Source organism: Calliphora vicina, chromosome 2, assembly GCF_958450345.1.
Source record: "Calliphora vicina chromosome 2, idCalVici1.1, whole genome shotgun sequence".
Classification (NCBI taxonomy): domain Eukaryota; kingdom Metazoa; phylum Arthropoda; class Insecta; order Diptera; family Calliphoridae; genus Calliphora; species Calliphora vicina.
Genome location: NC_088781.1, coordinates 133484701 through 133502438, shown reverse-complemented (window position 1 = coordinate 133502438; position 17738 = coordinate 133484701). Strand labels below are relative to the sequence as shown.

At 29.2% G+C, this 17738-nt stretch overlaps 1 protein-coding gene across 1 annotated transcript in view; it reads left to right on the top strand.

Moving 5' to 3' along the window:
* The first annotated feature begins 775 nt into the window (after positions 1 to 775).
* Positions 776 to 17738, top strand: part of LOC135950890 (uncharacterized) — an 80831-nt gene continuing 63868 nt past the window's right edge. Inside the window, exon 1 of the mRNA XM_065500415.1 lies at positions 776 to 791. Coding sequence (XP_065356487.1) covers positions 776 to 791 — 16 coding nt within the window. The remainder of the gene's footprint in view (positions 792 to 17738) is intronic.

Below are 17738 nucleotides of genomic sequence, written 5' to 3'. Positions count from 1 at the left end.
TCTAGTCATAGTCTAGTCATAGTCTCGTCATAGTCTAGTCATAGCCTAGTCATAGTCTAGTCATATTTCTAGTCATATTTCTAGTCATAGTTCTAGTCATAGTTCTAGTCATAATTCTAGTCATAGTTCTAGTCATAGTCTCGTCATAGTCTAGTCATAGTCTAGCCATAGTTCTAGTCATAGTTATAGTTCTAGTCATAGTTCTAGTCATATTTTTAGTCATATTTATAGTCATAGTTCTAATCATTGTTTTAGTCAAAGTCTAGTCACAATCTAGCCTTAATCAATTCCTAGTTTTGTGATAATCATTGTCATTGTCTCTTCACATTCTTTTCCATCTGTCCTTGCCTTAAAATATCTTTTAATTAACACAAAAATTGCTAAACAAAATTTTCAATTTACCACTATTTTCTATAGTAATTTCAATAATGCAGCTCGAAGGATCAAACAATAATGAATTGCAAAGAAAACTTAACATTAACAGAAATATTTAAAAAGGTATTTTTCCCCAACACACAGACGGACAGACAGACAGACAGACAACACCTAGATACATATACTACTCCTATGTGTTGTGTAATACTGTTGTATACATTTTGGCTGCAGAAACTATTTTCTCTGTGTTCAAAACTCACACATATGAGAACATTACTTAAATAACAAGCTAAAATGCAAAAATGTTTCTACATATGAAAGTGTTTGGGCAAAGTCGGCATGTAATTTCAATATATATTTTATGATAATGATAATAATGACGATAATAATAATGATAATAATGTCGGCACCTAAAGGTATGCAATGCCAAAAGCATATTATTATATTAACCTTTTTGTGTTTTTTTTTTTTGCTACCGTCTTGTTATTGTATATATCATTGTTGCTATTGCTATTGTCGTTGTTATTTGTTGTACAAATACAATGTGGCAAAAATGTACAATAATGTAATGTAATGTTTACCTCACATTTTGCAGCTCATCTTCAGCTCCTCATACAAATTGTATCTAGTTAAACACATAAACATGTATTCATTCTCTTAAGCATTTTGCTGCTGCCATTTCTACCAGCCTGTGCTGTGTTACACACGATTGTGTTGTAGTTTTGGCAGGTTTTTATTTCGATTATTCTGGCAGTTTTGTTTTTAACATTTTGTTCAAAGTTTTTCTCTCATTGCTGTTTTTTTTTCAGTTTTCATTTGAATTGCATTAAATAAGCAGAAATTAAGCTTAATAGCATATACATATGTATATTACGAGTAGGTGAAAGTAAAATAAAAATTATAAACACATATGTTGGCTTGTAGCTACGTTATTTTATCTTTTGAATAGATTTTGTTTATTATGCACAAGCAAGCAGCCTAAATGTAGGCAACATTTTTTTGATAGTATATATGAGTATTCACTTACGACTACCCGGTGAGAAGTTTTATGTCCCAGTCATAGCTCTAGTTATGGTTATCGTCATAGGTCTCTTCGTAATTGTAGTCATAGCTTTAAACATAGCTCTTGTCAGAGTTCATTCAGTAGTTGTAGTCATGGTTCTACATTTGCCCCAAAATCGGGTAAATTCCGATTCAACCCAAGAACGTGGATGCCAAAGAACGGTTCAGGAACTATGAAAGCTCTATGAGCAGCCAGGCTATCCGACATAACGAATATCCTAGTATTCCTTAATCTCCTTCTTAAACATTGATTAGAGCATATAAGGATGGCGTAAATCTTTGCCTGAAACTTTGATGGAAATGTACCCGTTGGGATATCCCTTTGAAAATTGGGACCATAAATACCAGCCCCAGTGTCGTCATCATTAGCCAGTTCTGGAACCATCTGCAAACCACGCTTGATCGGCATTATAATAAAGATCTCGCAGTCATCTGTTTCACTTTATTCATCGGTTCCACTAGTAAATCATCTTCGGTTTTAATTCTCTCGTATTAAAAAAAGTCGCTATCCAAGTGAGAGTCGTATCAAGTGTAACCCCAAGATATTTACCTCCTTAGAAAACCCTATTGATGAGCCATTCAATATAGGCTCTATAAGTTTAATAACTCTCCGTTTGATAAATGATACAATAATTGTCTTGGCTGGTTATCCGACCCAGTAACAGAAATTACTAAATCGTCGGCGGAACCATATGTATGGAATCCTAAGTTGTTAAGGTCTTCCAGTAGTTCATCGATAACCAGAGTCCACAACAGAGGCGATAATACGATACCCAGTTGCTCGTATTTCCAAAATCCATGTGCTAGATCTGATCTTAGTCTTGTCTTGGTCTAGTCTTGGTCTAGACTTGGTCTAGTCTTGGTCTATTCTTGGTCTAGTCTTGGTCTAATCTTGGTCTAGTCTTGGTCTATTCTTGGTCTAGTCTTGTTCTAGTCTTGGTCTAGTCTTGGTCTAGTCTTGGTCTAGTCTTGGTCTAATCTTGGTCTAATCTTGGTCTAGTCTTGGTCTAGTCTTGGTCTAATCATCGTCTAATATTCGTCTAGTCTTGGGCTATTCTTTGTCTAGTTTTTGTCTAGTTTTATTCTAGTCTTGGTGTAGTCTTGGTCTAGTATTGGTCTAGTCTTGGTCTAGTCTTTGTCTTGTCTTGGTCTAGTCTTGGTTTAGTCTTGGTCTAGTCATGGTTTAATCTTGGTCTAGTCTTGGTCTAGTCTTGGTCTAATCATCGTCTAATATTCGTCTAGTCTTGGGCTATTCTTTGTCTAGTTTTTGTCTAGTTTTATTCTAGTCTTGGTGTAGTCTTGGTCTAGTATTGGTCTAGTCTTGGTCTAGTCTTGGTCTAGTCTTGGTCTAGTCTTGGTCTAGTCTTGGTCTAGTCTTGGTCTAGTCTTGGTCTAGTCTTGGTCTAGTCTAGGTCTAGTCTTTGTCTAGTTTTTGTCTAGTTTTTGTCTAGTTTTATTCTAATCTTGGTCTAGTCTTGGTCTAGTCTTGTCCTAGTCTTGGTTTTAGACAGTTTGCAACTGGGTTAAATAATGTAAAGCATTGGTGTTATTTTCATCAGCTACAGTGAAATCCTCCTAAAAGTAGGCCACTAAAATAGCAAGTAAAGTTGTACCTTGCACAAGCTTGGAAAAACTATGTAGGAGACCTATGATTCCTCTTGAGCAAGTCTTCACTGTTTTTGCTTATAAATTTGTAATAATAAATTTCATGTATATTTTTCTATTTTTTTGTTAGAATACTTCTAATTTGCTGCATAATTTTTTTATAACCTTTTTTACTGCTATTGTTTGCCAGCACAGCGCCAGTATAAAGCAATGTTTGCTTACTGTGTTGTTTATTTTAATATTAAAATAAATTTGAAAAAAAAAGAAAACTAAAAAGGTTAATGCAGTTATTTGCATAAAGCATTTAGTCTAAATTAACTGTAATTTTATGCTGATAATGGTATTTAATATAAATCTATGAATATTCAAAGAAAAAAAGCGAAAAATAAAAAACAAATTTCCTTGTTCTTTAATAGATGTAAATTGTGTTGCATAATATTAGGCTTTGTGGGAAGGATGTTTTAAATGCAAGGTGGTGAATATTTTAAAAGGTAAATCATTTGCATAGCAAAGAAAATAGCTGAGAATAAAAATTACGATTTTAGAGGTTATACTACAAATGATAAGGATACTTATTTGTTAAGATGTTTTAGAGAGTAAGTTGTTATGGAAATTCTTAAAGATTTAATTAATTTGTTTCATAATTTCACTGAATTAGATTTAAACTATAACTGAACCGGAACTGATTTTGAACTAGGACTGAAGATATGTTTCTCTATACAATCCTGTAGCAGTCTACTATACATGTTCAGCTGTGATTATTGATGTTTTTTATGTATGTAAGTATGTATGTGTTGCTTACATGTATTGTTTTTGTTTGGTTGCATTAAAGATCTATATTTTAATGGAAACAGGTGCAGGAAAATGCAATAACATGCAGACAAGGTTATAAAACACATGCACATTTAAACAACTACATACACATGCAAAGTTCGTGCATAACTGCAGGAGGAATCCTTTTCCTCCCAAAAAAGATTTCAGCATTTACAAACATTTACGAAACTGCTTATACATTTATGTATAAAATATTTAAACTAACATAAATGTACTTACATTTTATTCATACATACATACATATGTATATTATAGAAAAGCAGATTATTGTTATTATTATAATGATGTATATTTTTTTGTTTGTGGTTGTTTTAGTCTTTATTGCACAACAAATTGTAGCAAATATTATACGATGCAAGGGAACGTGTTAGAATTTACAGCAGGGGCATGGTAATATTTTAAGTGTTATTAAATATAAATAAACTGTAATGGTTTTTAATGGTTTTAAAATCATGTTCATAAATAATACAAACAAATATTTAGACAAATTTCCAAGTTTTTGTTAAAAAAAAATTAAAAAAAAATTTTGGTATAATTTAAGTTTTTGTTGAATATTTAACAATTTTTGTTTAATTTAAACTTAAAAAAACTTTATATTTTCTTATATAACCTTATTTTATCAAAAAATTAATATAAATCCTCCTAAAAGTAGACCCTACTTTTTACTCATATGTAAACGAAACTAAGAATTACTGTTACTAAACCTCTCCCTATTTGTTGGTTGTTGTTGTTAAATTCTTTTTACTGCTAACAATTACTTTAGGTTTTTCTATACATTTCTTTTTTCTCATTTCTTCTCAACAATTTACATTTTTTATCCTTTAGTTTGAATGTTTATTCTTTTCTTCAGTTTTTCTTTATTTTTTTACTTGATGTGTATTTGTTTGTATAAGAATGATACTTGACCTTAGCCGAGTCTTTTTCTATTGTTATAGTTTATGTTTGTTGTTGAAAATGCAAACAAAATTGTAAGAAAAATAGTAAAAAAAATAAAACACAGTAGCAGAAAAAAAAAAAGAAATATTGTTTCAGTGTGACAAAAGTTTAGCCTTGTTTTTGGCCCCCAATTTTTGGGTACCCTGCACATAATAGTTAAAGTACGAGATTGTTATATTATTATGGAGGTAGGTTTTCTTTTCTGTTCTAGTTCTGTTCTAGTTCTGTTCTAGTTCTGTTCTAGTTCTGTTCTAGTTCTGTTCTAGTTCTGTTCTAGTTCTGTTCTAGTTCTGTTCTAGTTCTGTTCTAGTTCTGTTCTAGTTCTGTTCTAGTTCTGTTCTAGTTCTGTTCTAGTTCTGTTCTAGTTCTGTTCTAGTTCTGTTCTAGTTCTGTTCTAGTTCTGTTCTAGTTCTGTTCTAGTTCTGTTCTAGTTCTGTTCTAGTTCTGTTCTAGTTCTGTTCTAGTTCTGTTCTAGTTCTGTTCTAGTTCTGTTCTAGTTCTGTTCTAGTTCTGTTCTAGTTCTGTTCTAGTTCTGTTCTAGTTCTGTTCTAGTTCTGTTCTAGTTCTGTTCTAGTTCTGTTCTAGTTCTGTTCTAGTTCTGTTCTAGTTCTGTTCTAGTTCTGTTCTAGTTCTGTTCTAGTTCTGTTCTAGTTCTGTTCTAGTTCTGTTCTAGTTCTGTTCTAGTTCTGTTCTAGTTCTAGTTCTGTTCTAGTTCTGTTCTAGTTCTGTTCTAGTTCTGTTCTAGTTCTGTTCTAGTTCTGTTCTAGTTCTGTTCTAGTTCTGTTCTAGTTCTGTTCTAGTTCTGTTCTAGTTCTGTTCTAGTTCTGTTCTAGTTCTGTTCTAGTTCTGTTCTAGTTCTGTTCTAGTTCTGTTCTAGTTCTGTTCTAGTTCTGTTCTAGTTCTGTTCTAGTTCTGTTCTAGTTCTGTTCTAGTTCTGTTCTAGTTCTGTTCTAGTTCTGTTCTAGTTCTGTTCTAGTTCTGTTCTAGTTCTGTTCTAGTTCTGTTCTAGTTCTGTTCTAGTTCTGTTCTAGTTCTGTTCTAGTTCTGTTCTAGTTCTGTTCTAGTTCTGTTCTAGTTCTGTTCTAGTTCTGTTCTAGTTCTGTTCTAGTTCTGTTCTAGTTCTGTTCTAGTTCTGTTCTAGTTCTGTTCTAGTTCTGTTCTAGTTCTGATCTAGTTCTGATCTAGTTCTGTTCTAGTTCTGTTCTAGTTCTGTTCTAGTTCTGTTCTAGTTCTGTTCTAGTTCTGTTCTAGTTCTGTTCTAGTTCTGTTCTAGTTCTGTTCTAGTTCTGTTCTAGTTCTGTTCTAGTTCTGTTCTAGTTCTGTTCTAGTTCTGTTCTAGTTCTGTTCTAGTTCTGTTCTAGTTCTGTTCTAGTTCTGTTCTAGTTCTGTTCTAGTTCTGTTCTAGTTCTGTTCTAGTTCTGTTCTAGTTCTGTTCTAGTTCTGTTCTAGTTCTGTTCTAGTTCTGTTCTAGTTCTGTTCTAGTTCTGTTCTAGTTCTGTTCTAGTTCTGTTCTAGTTCTGTTCTAGTTCTGTTCTAGTTCTGTTCTAGTTCTGTTCTAGTTCTGTTCTAGTTCTGTTCTAGTTCTGTTCTAGTTCTGTTCTAGTTCTGTTCTAGTTCTGTTCTAGTTCTGTTCTAGTTCTGTTCTAGTTCTGTTCTAGTTCTGTTCTAGTTCTGTTCTAGTTCTGTTCTAGTTCTGTTCTAGTTCTGTTCTAGTTCTGTTCTAGTTCTGTTCTAGTTCTGTTCTAGTTCTGTTCTAGTTCTGTTCTAGTTCTGTTCTAGTTCTGTTCTAGTTCTGTTCTAGTTCTGTTCTAGTTCTGTTCTAGTTCTGTTCTAGTTCTGTTCTAGTTCTGTTCTAGTTCTGTTCTAGTTCTGTTCTAGTTCTGTTCTAGTTCTGTTCTAGTTCTGTTCTAGTTCTGTTCTAGTTCTGTTCTAGTTCTGTTCTAGTTCTGTTCTAGTTCTGTTCTAGTTCTGTTCTAGTTCTGTTCTAGTTCTGTTCTAGTTCTGTTCTAGTTCTGTTCTAGTTCTGTTCTAGTTCTGTTCTAGTTCTGTTCTAGTTCTGTTCTAGTTCTGTTCTAGTTCTGTTCTAGTTCTGTTCTAGTTCTGTTCTAGTTCTGTTCTAGTTCTGTTCTAGTTCTGTTCTAGTTCTGTTCTAGTTCTGTTCTAGTTCTGTTCTAGTTCTGTTCTAGTTCTGTTCTAGTTCTGTTCTAGTTCTGTTCTAGTTCTGTTCTAGTTCTGTTCTAGTTCTGTTCTAGTTCTGTTCTAGTTCTGTTCTAGTTCTGTTCTAGTTCTGTTCTAGTTCTGTTCTAGTTCTGTTCTAGTTCTGTTCTAGTTCTGTTCTAGTTCTGTTCTAGTTCTGTTCTAGTTCTGTTCTAGTTCTGTTCTAGTTCTGTTCTAGTTCTGTTCTAGTTCTGTTCTAGTTCTGTTCTAGTTCTGTTCTAGTTCTGTTCTAGTTCTGTTCTAGTTCTGTTCTAGTTCTGTTCTAGTTCTGTTCTAGTTCTGTTCTAGTTCTGTTCTAGTTCTGTTCTAGTTCTGTTCTAGTTCTGTTCTAGTTCTGTTCTAGTTCTGTTCTAGTTCTGTTCTAGTTCTGTTCTAGTTCTGTTCTAGTTCTGTTCTAGTTCTGTTCTAGTTCTGTTCTAGTTCTGTTCTAGTTCTGTTCTAGTTCTGTTCTAGTTCTGTTCTAGTTCTGTTCTAGTTCTGTTCTAGTTCTGTTCTAGTTCTGTTCTAGTTCTGTTCTAGTTCTGTTCTAGTTCTGTTCTAGTTCTGTTCTAGTTCTGTTCTAGTTCTGTTCTAGTTCTGTTCTAGTTCTGTTCTAGTTCTGTTCTAGTTCTGTTCTAGTTCTGTTCTAGTTCTGTTCTAGTTCTGTTCTAGTTCTGTTCTAGTTCTGTTCTAGTTCTGTTCTAGTTCTGTTCTAGTTCTGTTCTAGTTCTGTTCTAGTTCTGTTCTAGTTCTGTTCTAGTTCTGTTCTAGTTCTGTTCTAGTTCTGTTCTAGTTCTGTTCTAGTTCTGTTCTAGTTCTGTTCTAGTTCTGTTCTAGTTCTGTTCTAGTTCTGTTCTAGTTCTGTTCTAGTTCTGTTCTAGTTCTGTTCTAGTTCTGTTCTAGTTCTGTTCTAGTTCTGTTCTAGTTCTGTTCTAGTTCTGTTCTAGTTCTGTTCTAGTTCTGTTCTAGTTCTGTTCTAGTTCTGTTCTAGTTCTGTTCTAGTTCTGTTCTAGTTCTGTTCTAGTTCTGTTCTAGTTCTGTTCTAGTTCTGTTCTAGTTCTGTTCTAGTTCTGTTCTAGTTCTGTTCTAGTTCTGTTCTAGTTCTGTTCTAGTTCTGTTCTAGTTCTGTTCTAGTTCTGTTCTAGTTCTGTTCTAGTTCTGTTCTAGTTCTGTTCTAGTTCTGTTCTAGTTCTGTTCTAGTTCTGTTCTAGTTCTGTTCTAGTTCTGTTCTAGTTCTGTTCTAGTTCTGTTCTAGTTCTGTTCTAGTTCTGTTCTAGTTCTGTTCTAGTTCTGTTCTAGTTCTGTTCTAGTTCTGTTCTAGTTCTGTTCTAGTTCTGTTCTAGTTCTGTTCTAGTTCTGTTCTAGTTCTGTTCTAGTTCTGTTCTAGTTCTGTTCTAGTTCTGTTCTAGTTCTGTTCTAGTTCTGTTCTAGTTCTGTTCTAGTTCTGTTCTAGTTCTGTTCTAGTTCTGTTCTAGTTCTGTTCTAGTTCTGTTCTAGTTCTGTTCTAGTTCTGTTCTAGTTCTGTTCTAGTTCTGTTCTAGTTCTGTTCTAGTTCTGTTCTAGTTCTGTTCTAGTTCTGTTCTAGTTCTGTTCTAGTTCTGTTCTAGTTCTGTTCTAGTTCTGTTCTAGTTCTGTTCTAGTTCTGTTCTAGTTCTGTTCTAGTTCTGTTCTAGTTCTGTTCTAGTTCTGTTCTAGTTCTGTTCTAGTTCTGTTCTAGTTCTGTTCTAGTTCTGATCTAGTTCTGATCTAGTTCTGTTCTAGTTCTGTTCTAGTTCTGTTCTAGTTCTGTTCTAGTTCTGTTCTAGTTCTGTTCTAGTTCTGTTCTAGTTCTGTTCTAGTTCTGTTCTAGTTCTGTTCTAGTTCTGTTCTAGTTCTGTTCTAGTTCTGTTCTAGTTCTGTTCTAGTTCTGTTCTAGTTCTGTTCTAGTTCTGTTCTAGTTCTGTTCTAGTTCTGTTCTAGTTCTGTTCTAGTTCTGTTCTAGTTCTGTTCTAGTTCTGTTCTAGTTCTGTTCTAGTTCTGTTCTAGTTCTGTTCTAGTTCTGTTCTAGTTCTGTTCTAGTTCTGTTCTAGTTCTGTTCTAGTTCTGTTCTAGTTCTGTTCTAGTTCTGTTCTAGTTCTGTTCTAGTTCTGTTCTAGTTCTGTTCTAGTTCTGTTCTAGTTCTGTTCTAGTTCTGTTCTAGTTCTGTTCTAGTTCTAGTTCTGTTCTAGTTCTAGTTCTGTTCTAGTTCTAGTTCTGTTCTAGTTCTAGTTCTGTTCTAGTTCTGTTCTAGTTCTGTTCTAGTTCTGTTCTAGTTCTGTTCTAGTTCTGTTCTAGTTCTGTTCTAGTTCTGTTCTAGTTCTGTTCTAGTTCTGTTCTAGTTCTGTTCTAGTTCTGTTCTAGTTCTGTTCTAGTTCTGTTCTAGTTCTGTTCTAGTTCTGTTCTAGTTCTGTTCTAGTTCTGTTCTAGTTCTGTTCTAGTTCTGTTCTAGTTCTGTTCTAGTTCTGTTCTAGTTCTGTTCTAGTTCTGTTCTAGTTCTGTTCTAGTTCTGTTCTAGTTCTGTTCTAGTTCTGTTCTAGTTCTGTTCTAGTTCTGTTCTAGTTCTGTTCTAGTTCTGTTCTAGTTCTGTTCTAGTTCTGTTCTAGTTCTGTTCTAGTTCTGTTCTAGTTCTGTTCTAGTTCTGTTCTAGTTCTGTTCTAGTTCTAGTTCTGTTCTAGTTCTGTTCTAGTTCTGTTCTAGTTCTGTTCTAGTTCTGTTCTAGTTCTGTTCTAGTTCTGTTCTAGTTCTGTTCTAGTTCTGTTCTAGTTCTGTTCTAGTTCTGTTCTAGTTCTGTTCTAGTTCTGTTCTAGTTCTGTTCTAGTTCTGTTCTAGTTCTGATCTAGTTCTGTTCGAGTACTATTTATACAGTATTTTAATGCTGTATATGCCAATATTTCCTTCAATATTGTCATATTTTGCTCTTAATTTTTTCCTTCTCTCTTTAACATCAGACCTTCTGCTATCATTCCCTATTACTACAACTACAATTAAGTTTCTTTTTTGCAGCAGCCTTTAGAAGAGGCCAGTTTTGTGTCACAAAAATGTGGAATCTACAGTATTTGTTGATGTTCACAAGCTCTTGTTCATGTTGTTCTTGTTGTTGATGTTCTATCTCTTCTACATATATTTTTTTTGTTTAAACATTGTTTAAACTAAAAACTACACTAGTCAAAGTTTTTTAATCTTGTGTTAAACTACACATATAGAAAATTTCATTTCTTTTTTTTTGTTTTTTGCGCTCATCACTAAATTGTGTTGTCAAAAGTGTTATATGCAGTATTAAGTTTTTTCTCTCTCCGTTTAACTTGGCATGAACACAGCCAACATTTTTTTCGGGTTACTGGTAGTAAATATGTAATGAAAGTGTTAAGAAGTGGAATGAGAAGGGAGGGAGGGTTGGAGGAAAAATGAAACGGCTGGCAAACATGTGTGAGTATTAGTTTGTATTTAAAGAGTGTTAGTGCAAAAAGAAATTAAGACAGCGGGAAAAACACTAGAGCTGCTTGCAAAAATGTGTTTATTGTTTGTTGGTAGGCAATAAAATATTTAAAAAAAAAACCATGGCATACTTTTGGTCTAAAAAAAATAGTATTATTATTAAAAGCATTTGTGGCATAGTTTTTTTTTGCTATATTTGTTTTTAAAGCCTTGTAATAAGATTAAACACACATTATAATTATTTTGAATATGTAACTTGGCACCTTTTCGGGAAAAACTATATGAGAAAAATTTAAATAAAATCATCTTAAGGAAAAAATTATTTCATGGTCTATATGACTAATAATAAGCTTTTAAGAGGCTTTAAAAAGGCCAGTAGTCAGTTATTTCAAAAGCTAAATATTATTTTAGGTTTTTAGGCATATCAAAATGGTTCTAATTTGTTATTATTTAGTGATTTCCTGTTAATATTTATTTAAAACAGTTTTTTTGCAAGAAGTTACTTTGGCTTCATTTTAAGGCTGCTTGAGGAAAGTTATATTTTACATATTATATATCACTGGATAGGAAATTGTGTGTAATTTATGAAAATTTATAAAAAAATTTAAATTTTTCAAAAATTGTTTAAGACTTTTTAAAAAATATTCCCATAAAATCTAAATTTAAATTAAGAAATTTTATTACACTGCTGGTGACTTAAATGTGCTAACTTTTACTCTATTTCTTTATATGTAACATAAATGTAACATACCCTTAGGCTTTGCTAAGTTTCAAACACATATTAAAGTATACTTTTAGGTGGCCAGAGATTTAGAATAACATTTATATAAAGCCAAGTAAATACGGTTATTATTACTGGCACAAAAGTAAATGAAAGTACAAAAACAACTACAATCTAATATATAAATACAGTAATATGCAGAAATACATTCCTGGCCCCTTTAAATATACTATACTTTTAGCAACAGCAGTTTTGTTGTGCCAGTAGTTAGCAATCATCAGTATTTCGTCATGTATTGTATGACCTTCCATTTATTCACATTCTACATTAATATTTGAGCTGATTTTTCTTTTGCTTTTCTCTTGTTTTTTTAAATTTTACTGATTGATACATGTGTTTAATCTTTATGACACTGTTCTTGTACTTCTCTTATTCCCAATAAATACCAAGCAAGTTTGCAATATACATAAAAGCAAAATCAAGAATTGTGTTTAACATTTATGCTTCACAAAAACTACAAGAATCCTTTTGCAAGGAGGAGGTAGAGTTAGTTACACAGGGAACTCATTGGTTGTAAATATTTCTTGTTGTTTGCAATAAGAAAATAAAACGAAACGAAAAAAGTATGACACGTGTAGAGAAATATTGTTGCATTGCAGTGATGAATAAGTGAAGTGTGGTAAGTGTTATTGAAATCCAGGCATTACACACATATACAAGAGTGTAAGTGCAAGAGTGCATTTACACAGTGTATAACAGCAGAGTATTAGTTGAAGTGTCTCCATGCTGGAGGACTGAATGAATGAATGACGATTTGAATATGTTTTGTTTTGTGCCATAAATTCTTGTAATGTTGTTGATTATTTATTTATTTATTGTTGATTTAGTTAGTGTATAAAGAAATCTCTGCTTAGTTATTTGTATAAATTATATGCATCTGTTTAAAAATATCTCAAGCTGATTTATTTATAACATTATTTCTAATTAAAATTATTAACTGGATTGGAATAAGTTGTTATTTTTAGAAAAATTCTAAAGAATCCTAAAATTAACAATAATATTAAAGAAATTTGAATTTAAAACTGAAATTTTCTAAAAGAAATATCAAATTGCAGCCTAAAAGTATGCAGTGGTTTTCAGAAAATAGTAAAGGATGATTAATGCAAGATAAAATGCTTAGAACTTCTAAACTAAACAATCGATTTGCTCTAAACTAGCTGTAAGGAATGAGAAGGAGTTCAGCTTTCTAAATATTGTTTGCTAAAACAATATATTGTTTTACAAAGAGAGCTATAGTGCAACAAAGTTAGCCATCTCTGTGAAAGGAAATTTTATTTTAGCTTGAGTTAAATAAAAAGAATTTCCGAATTTTTAATGGTTTTTATGCTAAAAATTATAAAGTAATTAATTTTAAATAATTCAATTAACAAATTACTAAAATCTAACAATAAATATTAACACACCAGCAGAGTAAGTGAAGAAATCAAATAGAAAAAATCACAAATTTTTAAACTAAAAAATATGCTTTCGAAGCAAGATAACATTTCTGATTTCCTTTCGAGAGTCTTAATAATATAACTACAAATCTTATTAATATTTTTTCTCAAAAATTTTGTACTTAAAATAAAAATGTTTTTTTTTTTGTAAAAAACTATCGATTTTTTTTTAATGAAAATCTTAAATAATTTTAAGAAAATAAAAATGTTTTTATATTATTGACAATTTCATACAATTTTTTATCTTTTGAAAAGAAATATAAAATATACTCCTAAAAATAGGCTTTATTTTGAAGGAAGAAAAGAAACAAAGCAAAACAAGAAAATGATTAATGAAAAATAGCTAAACAATAGAACTTCTAATTTAATGATCTAGTTAAAACTTTTTATAACAACTGAGAAGGGGTTAAGCTTTCTAAATATTGTTTGCTAATACAATAAATTGTTTTACAAAGTGGGCTATAGTGAGTCAAATCTAAACACCTCTGAGCTGGAAAATTTTATAAATGTGCACATTTTAATGGGGTTAAAGCCAAATTATAACTGATTTTTAATGCTATTTGTTTTAAATATTATTTAGTTATACGATTTAAATAATTCAGTTTAAAAAAAATATGAAAATCTAGCAATTAATGTAAACAAACGAGGGGTTTTTATGACAAAAGTAAAATATTCTTGAAACAAATTTTAAACTTAAAAAATATACTTTCAATGTTGGATTTTGAAACTACAAATAACATTTCTAGATTCCTTACTAGAGGCTTAGTAATATACCTAAATATCATATTAATATGCATAACTAGTACAAAGTTATTTGCTATATAAATTGAGTACTTCAAAAAATATATTTAAAAATTTTTTTTTTTGGGAATTTTTTAAAAAATTCTTAAACAATTTTTAAAAATATAGATTTTTTTTAATATTTTTAAAAATTATACACAATTTCCTTTCCAGTGATATATAATATGTATAATTTAAATTTTCCTAATGTCCAATTATTTGAGTTATAAATTTAGTACTTAAAAAAAAATATTTAAATTCTTTTTATTTTTTGGGAATTTTTTAAAAAAGTCTTAAAGAATTTTTAAAAATGTGGAATTTTTTTAATATTTTTAAAAATTTCACACAATTTCCTTTTTTGTGATATATAACAGGTATAACTAAAATATTCCTAATGTACAGACATTTGAAGTATACTTTTAGTACAATACATAAAATAAATATATTTTGAACATTTTTTTGGGGAACTTTTTAAAAAATTTTTAAATAATTTTTAAAAAAGTATACATTTTTTCATATTTTATAAAAGTACACACAATTTTCTTTCCATTGATATATAATAGGTATAAATAAAATTTTCCTAATGTCCAAACATTTTTTTTTGTGGAATTTTTTAAATATTCTTAAATAATTTTTAAAAATTGAGATTTTTTTTAATATATTTTAAAATTACACACAATTTTCTTAACATTGATATATAATAGGTGTAACTAAAATTTTCCTAATGTCCAAATATTTGAAGTATAAATTTGGTACTTAAAAAAAATATTTACATTTTTTTTTGAGAATTTTTTAAAATATTCTTAAACTATTTTTAAAAATGTGGAAATTTTTTAATATATTTAAAAATTACACACAATTTCCTTTTCAGTGATATATAATATGTAAAACTAAAAATTTTCTAATGTCCAATTATTTGAAGTATAAATTTAGTACTTAAAAAAAATATTAAATTTTTTTTTTTTTTGGTATTTTTTAAAATATTCTTAAATAATTTTTCAAAATGTAGAATTTTTTTAATATATTTAAAAATTACACACAATTTCCTTTTCAGTGATATATAATAGGTGTTACTAAAATTTTCCTAATGTCCAAATATTTGACAATTAGGAATACAATACATAAAATAAATATATTTTGAACATTTTTTTGGGGAACTTTTTAAAAATTCTTAAATAATTTTTAAAAAAGTAGAAATGTTTTCACATTTTATAAAAGTACACACAATTTTCTTTCCATTGATATATAATAGGTATAAATAAAATTTTGCTAATGTCCAAATATTTGAAGTATATTTTAGTATTTAAAAAAAAAAAAAATGAAATAAATTTTTTTTGGAAATATTTTTAAAAATTCTTAAATAATTTTTAAAAAAGTAGAAATGTTTTCATATTTTATAAAAGTACACACAATTTTCTTTCCATTGATATATAATAGGTATAAATAAAATGTTTCTAATGACCAAATATTTGAAGTCTAAATTTGGTACTTAAAAAAAATATTAAAATTTTTTTTTTGGGAATTTTTTAAAATATTCTTAAATAATTTTTCAAAATGTAGAATTTTTTTGATATATTTAAAAATTACACACAATTTCCTTTTTAATGATATATAATATGTAAAACTAAAATTTTTCTAATGTCCAAATATTTGAAGTATAAATTTGGTACTTAAAAAAAATATTTACATCTTTTTTTTTTGGGAATTTTTTAAAATATTCTTAAACTATTTTTAAAAATCTGGAAATTTTTTAATATATTTAAAAATTACACACAATTTCCTTTTCAATGTAAAACTAAAATTTTTCTAATGTCCAATTATTTGAAGTATAATTTAGTACTTAAAAAAATATTAAATTTTTTTTTTTTTTTTGGGAATTTTTTAAAAAAGTCTTAAATAATTTTTAAAAATGTAGAATTTTATTAATATTTTTAAAAATTACACACAATTTACTTTTCAGTGATATATAATTTGTATAATAATATCTAATTATTTAAAGTATAAATTTAGTACCTAAAAAAAAATATTTTTTAAATTTAGTTTGGTAATTTTTTTAAAAAATTCTTAAACAATTTTTAAAAATATTAATTTTTTTAAACGTTTTTGAAAATTACACTTAATTTGCTATCCTGTGATATATAATATGTAAAACATAACTTTTCTAAATGTGCCATAAAAGGAGGCCTAAGTATAGCCTTACAGAAAAACTGATTTAATTAACTATTTGTATCTTCTGATTCAAAGAATCAAAGAAAAACTCCAAAATTTAAACCGAATTTAACAGACATTTTAATAATTCTTATTTACTTAAAAGCTACAAATCAATATCTTTGTAGACTTGGGTAGTTCATGAACGAACTAGATCAATTGAACGATTCCGTTATTTGAACTAAATGAACTAGTTCAAATTAGAGTTGGGCATAATCGTTCTTTTTACTGATTGGACATTTTTGTTCAGAACAAATAAATGAACAAGTTTGTTCTTTTTGTTTAGTTGTTCATTTCTATTCTCTGGTGGTTGACTGAACTAAGTGAATGAACAATTGCTCGGTTAATGTCTTTGCTGTGAACAAAACGAAAATTGACCTATTATTAAATGATTTTAATAATGAAGGAAAGAATGTAATTATATAAAATTCAAACAACACAAAACCCATTTAAAAGAGTTTTCAAAAGATAAGTTTCAAACTTCTACAGTAATGTCAAACGACCAAAAGGAATAAAGTGAATAAAAATAACAATAAAGAACAAGATGATTGAACAACTTCACGCTGTTCATCTGACTGAATTGTTCAATTGAACTTGTTCGTTCATGAACAACCCTACTCTAGTTCAAATCGTTTGCTCACTTAGTTCAGTATTGAACTATGAACTAAAATTGTTGTTTTCATTGTTTTTCTATTCATAATGTATAGAATCCATTCTCAGAATTATACAGCAACTGACAGCAAATTAAAAACCCAAACATATTTTAGCTCTAGTATCATATCTGTTGTTTTACTTCAGAACAGATAGACAATTTTATGAGCGGTCATTGAAATGAAATATTAAGCACAAAAATTAAATTTCCTGGTAAAAACCCAAAGTTCTCACAAAAATTGTCGGCAAACATGCGTCCATAATGAATTGAATATAGTTAATATAATTTAATCCAGTTTAAAGATAAATTTTTTTCCTCAAATCTAACAAAATATTCTTAGTTGGAACAAACTTTTATTTATTATCCCTAAAACTATGCTTAAAATTCGTAATACTTATAAACTTTTTATCAGAATTATTTAACCTTTAAAGCTACTTTCAAAATGTTGTTATGTTTTGCATGTAGTGGCTCTGTTGCTTATCTTTTTATTTAAATTTCATATGAAATACTTTTTCTTAAGCTTTTTCATTGACATTTTATTTAATTCTTTATTTCTTCTTCCTAATCCTAAAAGTATGCTGTATTTTATTTGTTTTACTGGTATGTAAGCAATTGTTATCTTATACACTCAGTTGAATTTTCATGCTTGTTTAATACATTTTTAACTGAAAAAAATATTATAAAAAAAAATCTCTCTCTTGTTACAAATTGTCATTGCAACATCGTTGCAATCGTTTAGAAATAATAATAATAGTGGAAAAAAAAATAAACGAAAATATTGGCTTGCGCGACCATAAAATATAGTTTTCTGCTTTCAAGCAGACATGGAGTGCTGGTAGTTATGAATACATTGTTGCCAAGTAAACACAAAAACCAAAAATGAGTGGGTTGTCCAGAGCATTAAGCATAAATGATGCTAAAGTGAGCTAAATAAACTTAAACAAAATTTAACAAATTTTTTTTAATCTTGCATGTGTGTTTAAATCAGCTTTAAAATATTAGAAAAGATTATTAAGAACTTTTAATTGTATGGAACTGTTTGTTACAGTTCTATTTAAAATGCTTTTAAAATTCAGGCAAATTAGTCCATAAATGATTGAGTTATGTCATATTTTTCTAGCCAAAAAAAAGTTTGTTTCAAAATTATTTTTTTTTTAATTTTTTTTTATTTTAAAATCCTTTCAATTGCTTACAATTTAACTGTATAATTAATATAACCCTATTATGTTTAGTAGGGCATTAAAAATGCCATAAAAACCAAAATTTTCGCATAAAATGCAGACAATTTTTAAAAGCCACCAAAAACAAACCTGAACATGCAAATTCAGCCATTGTGCTTATTATTGTATACACTCAGGCGCACATATAGACAAAATAAACGCATATAAATAAATGCGAGCACATGCATATTCATGAATTT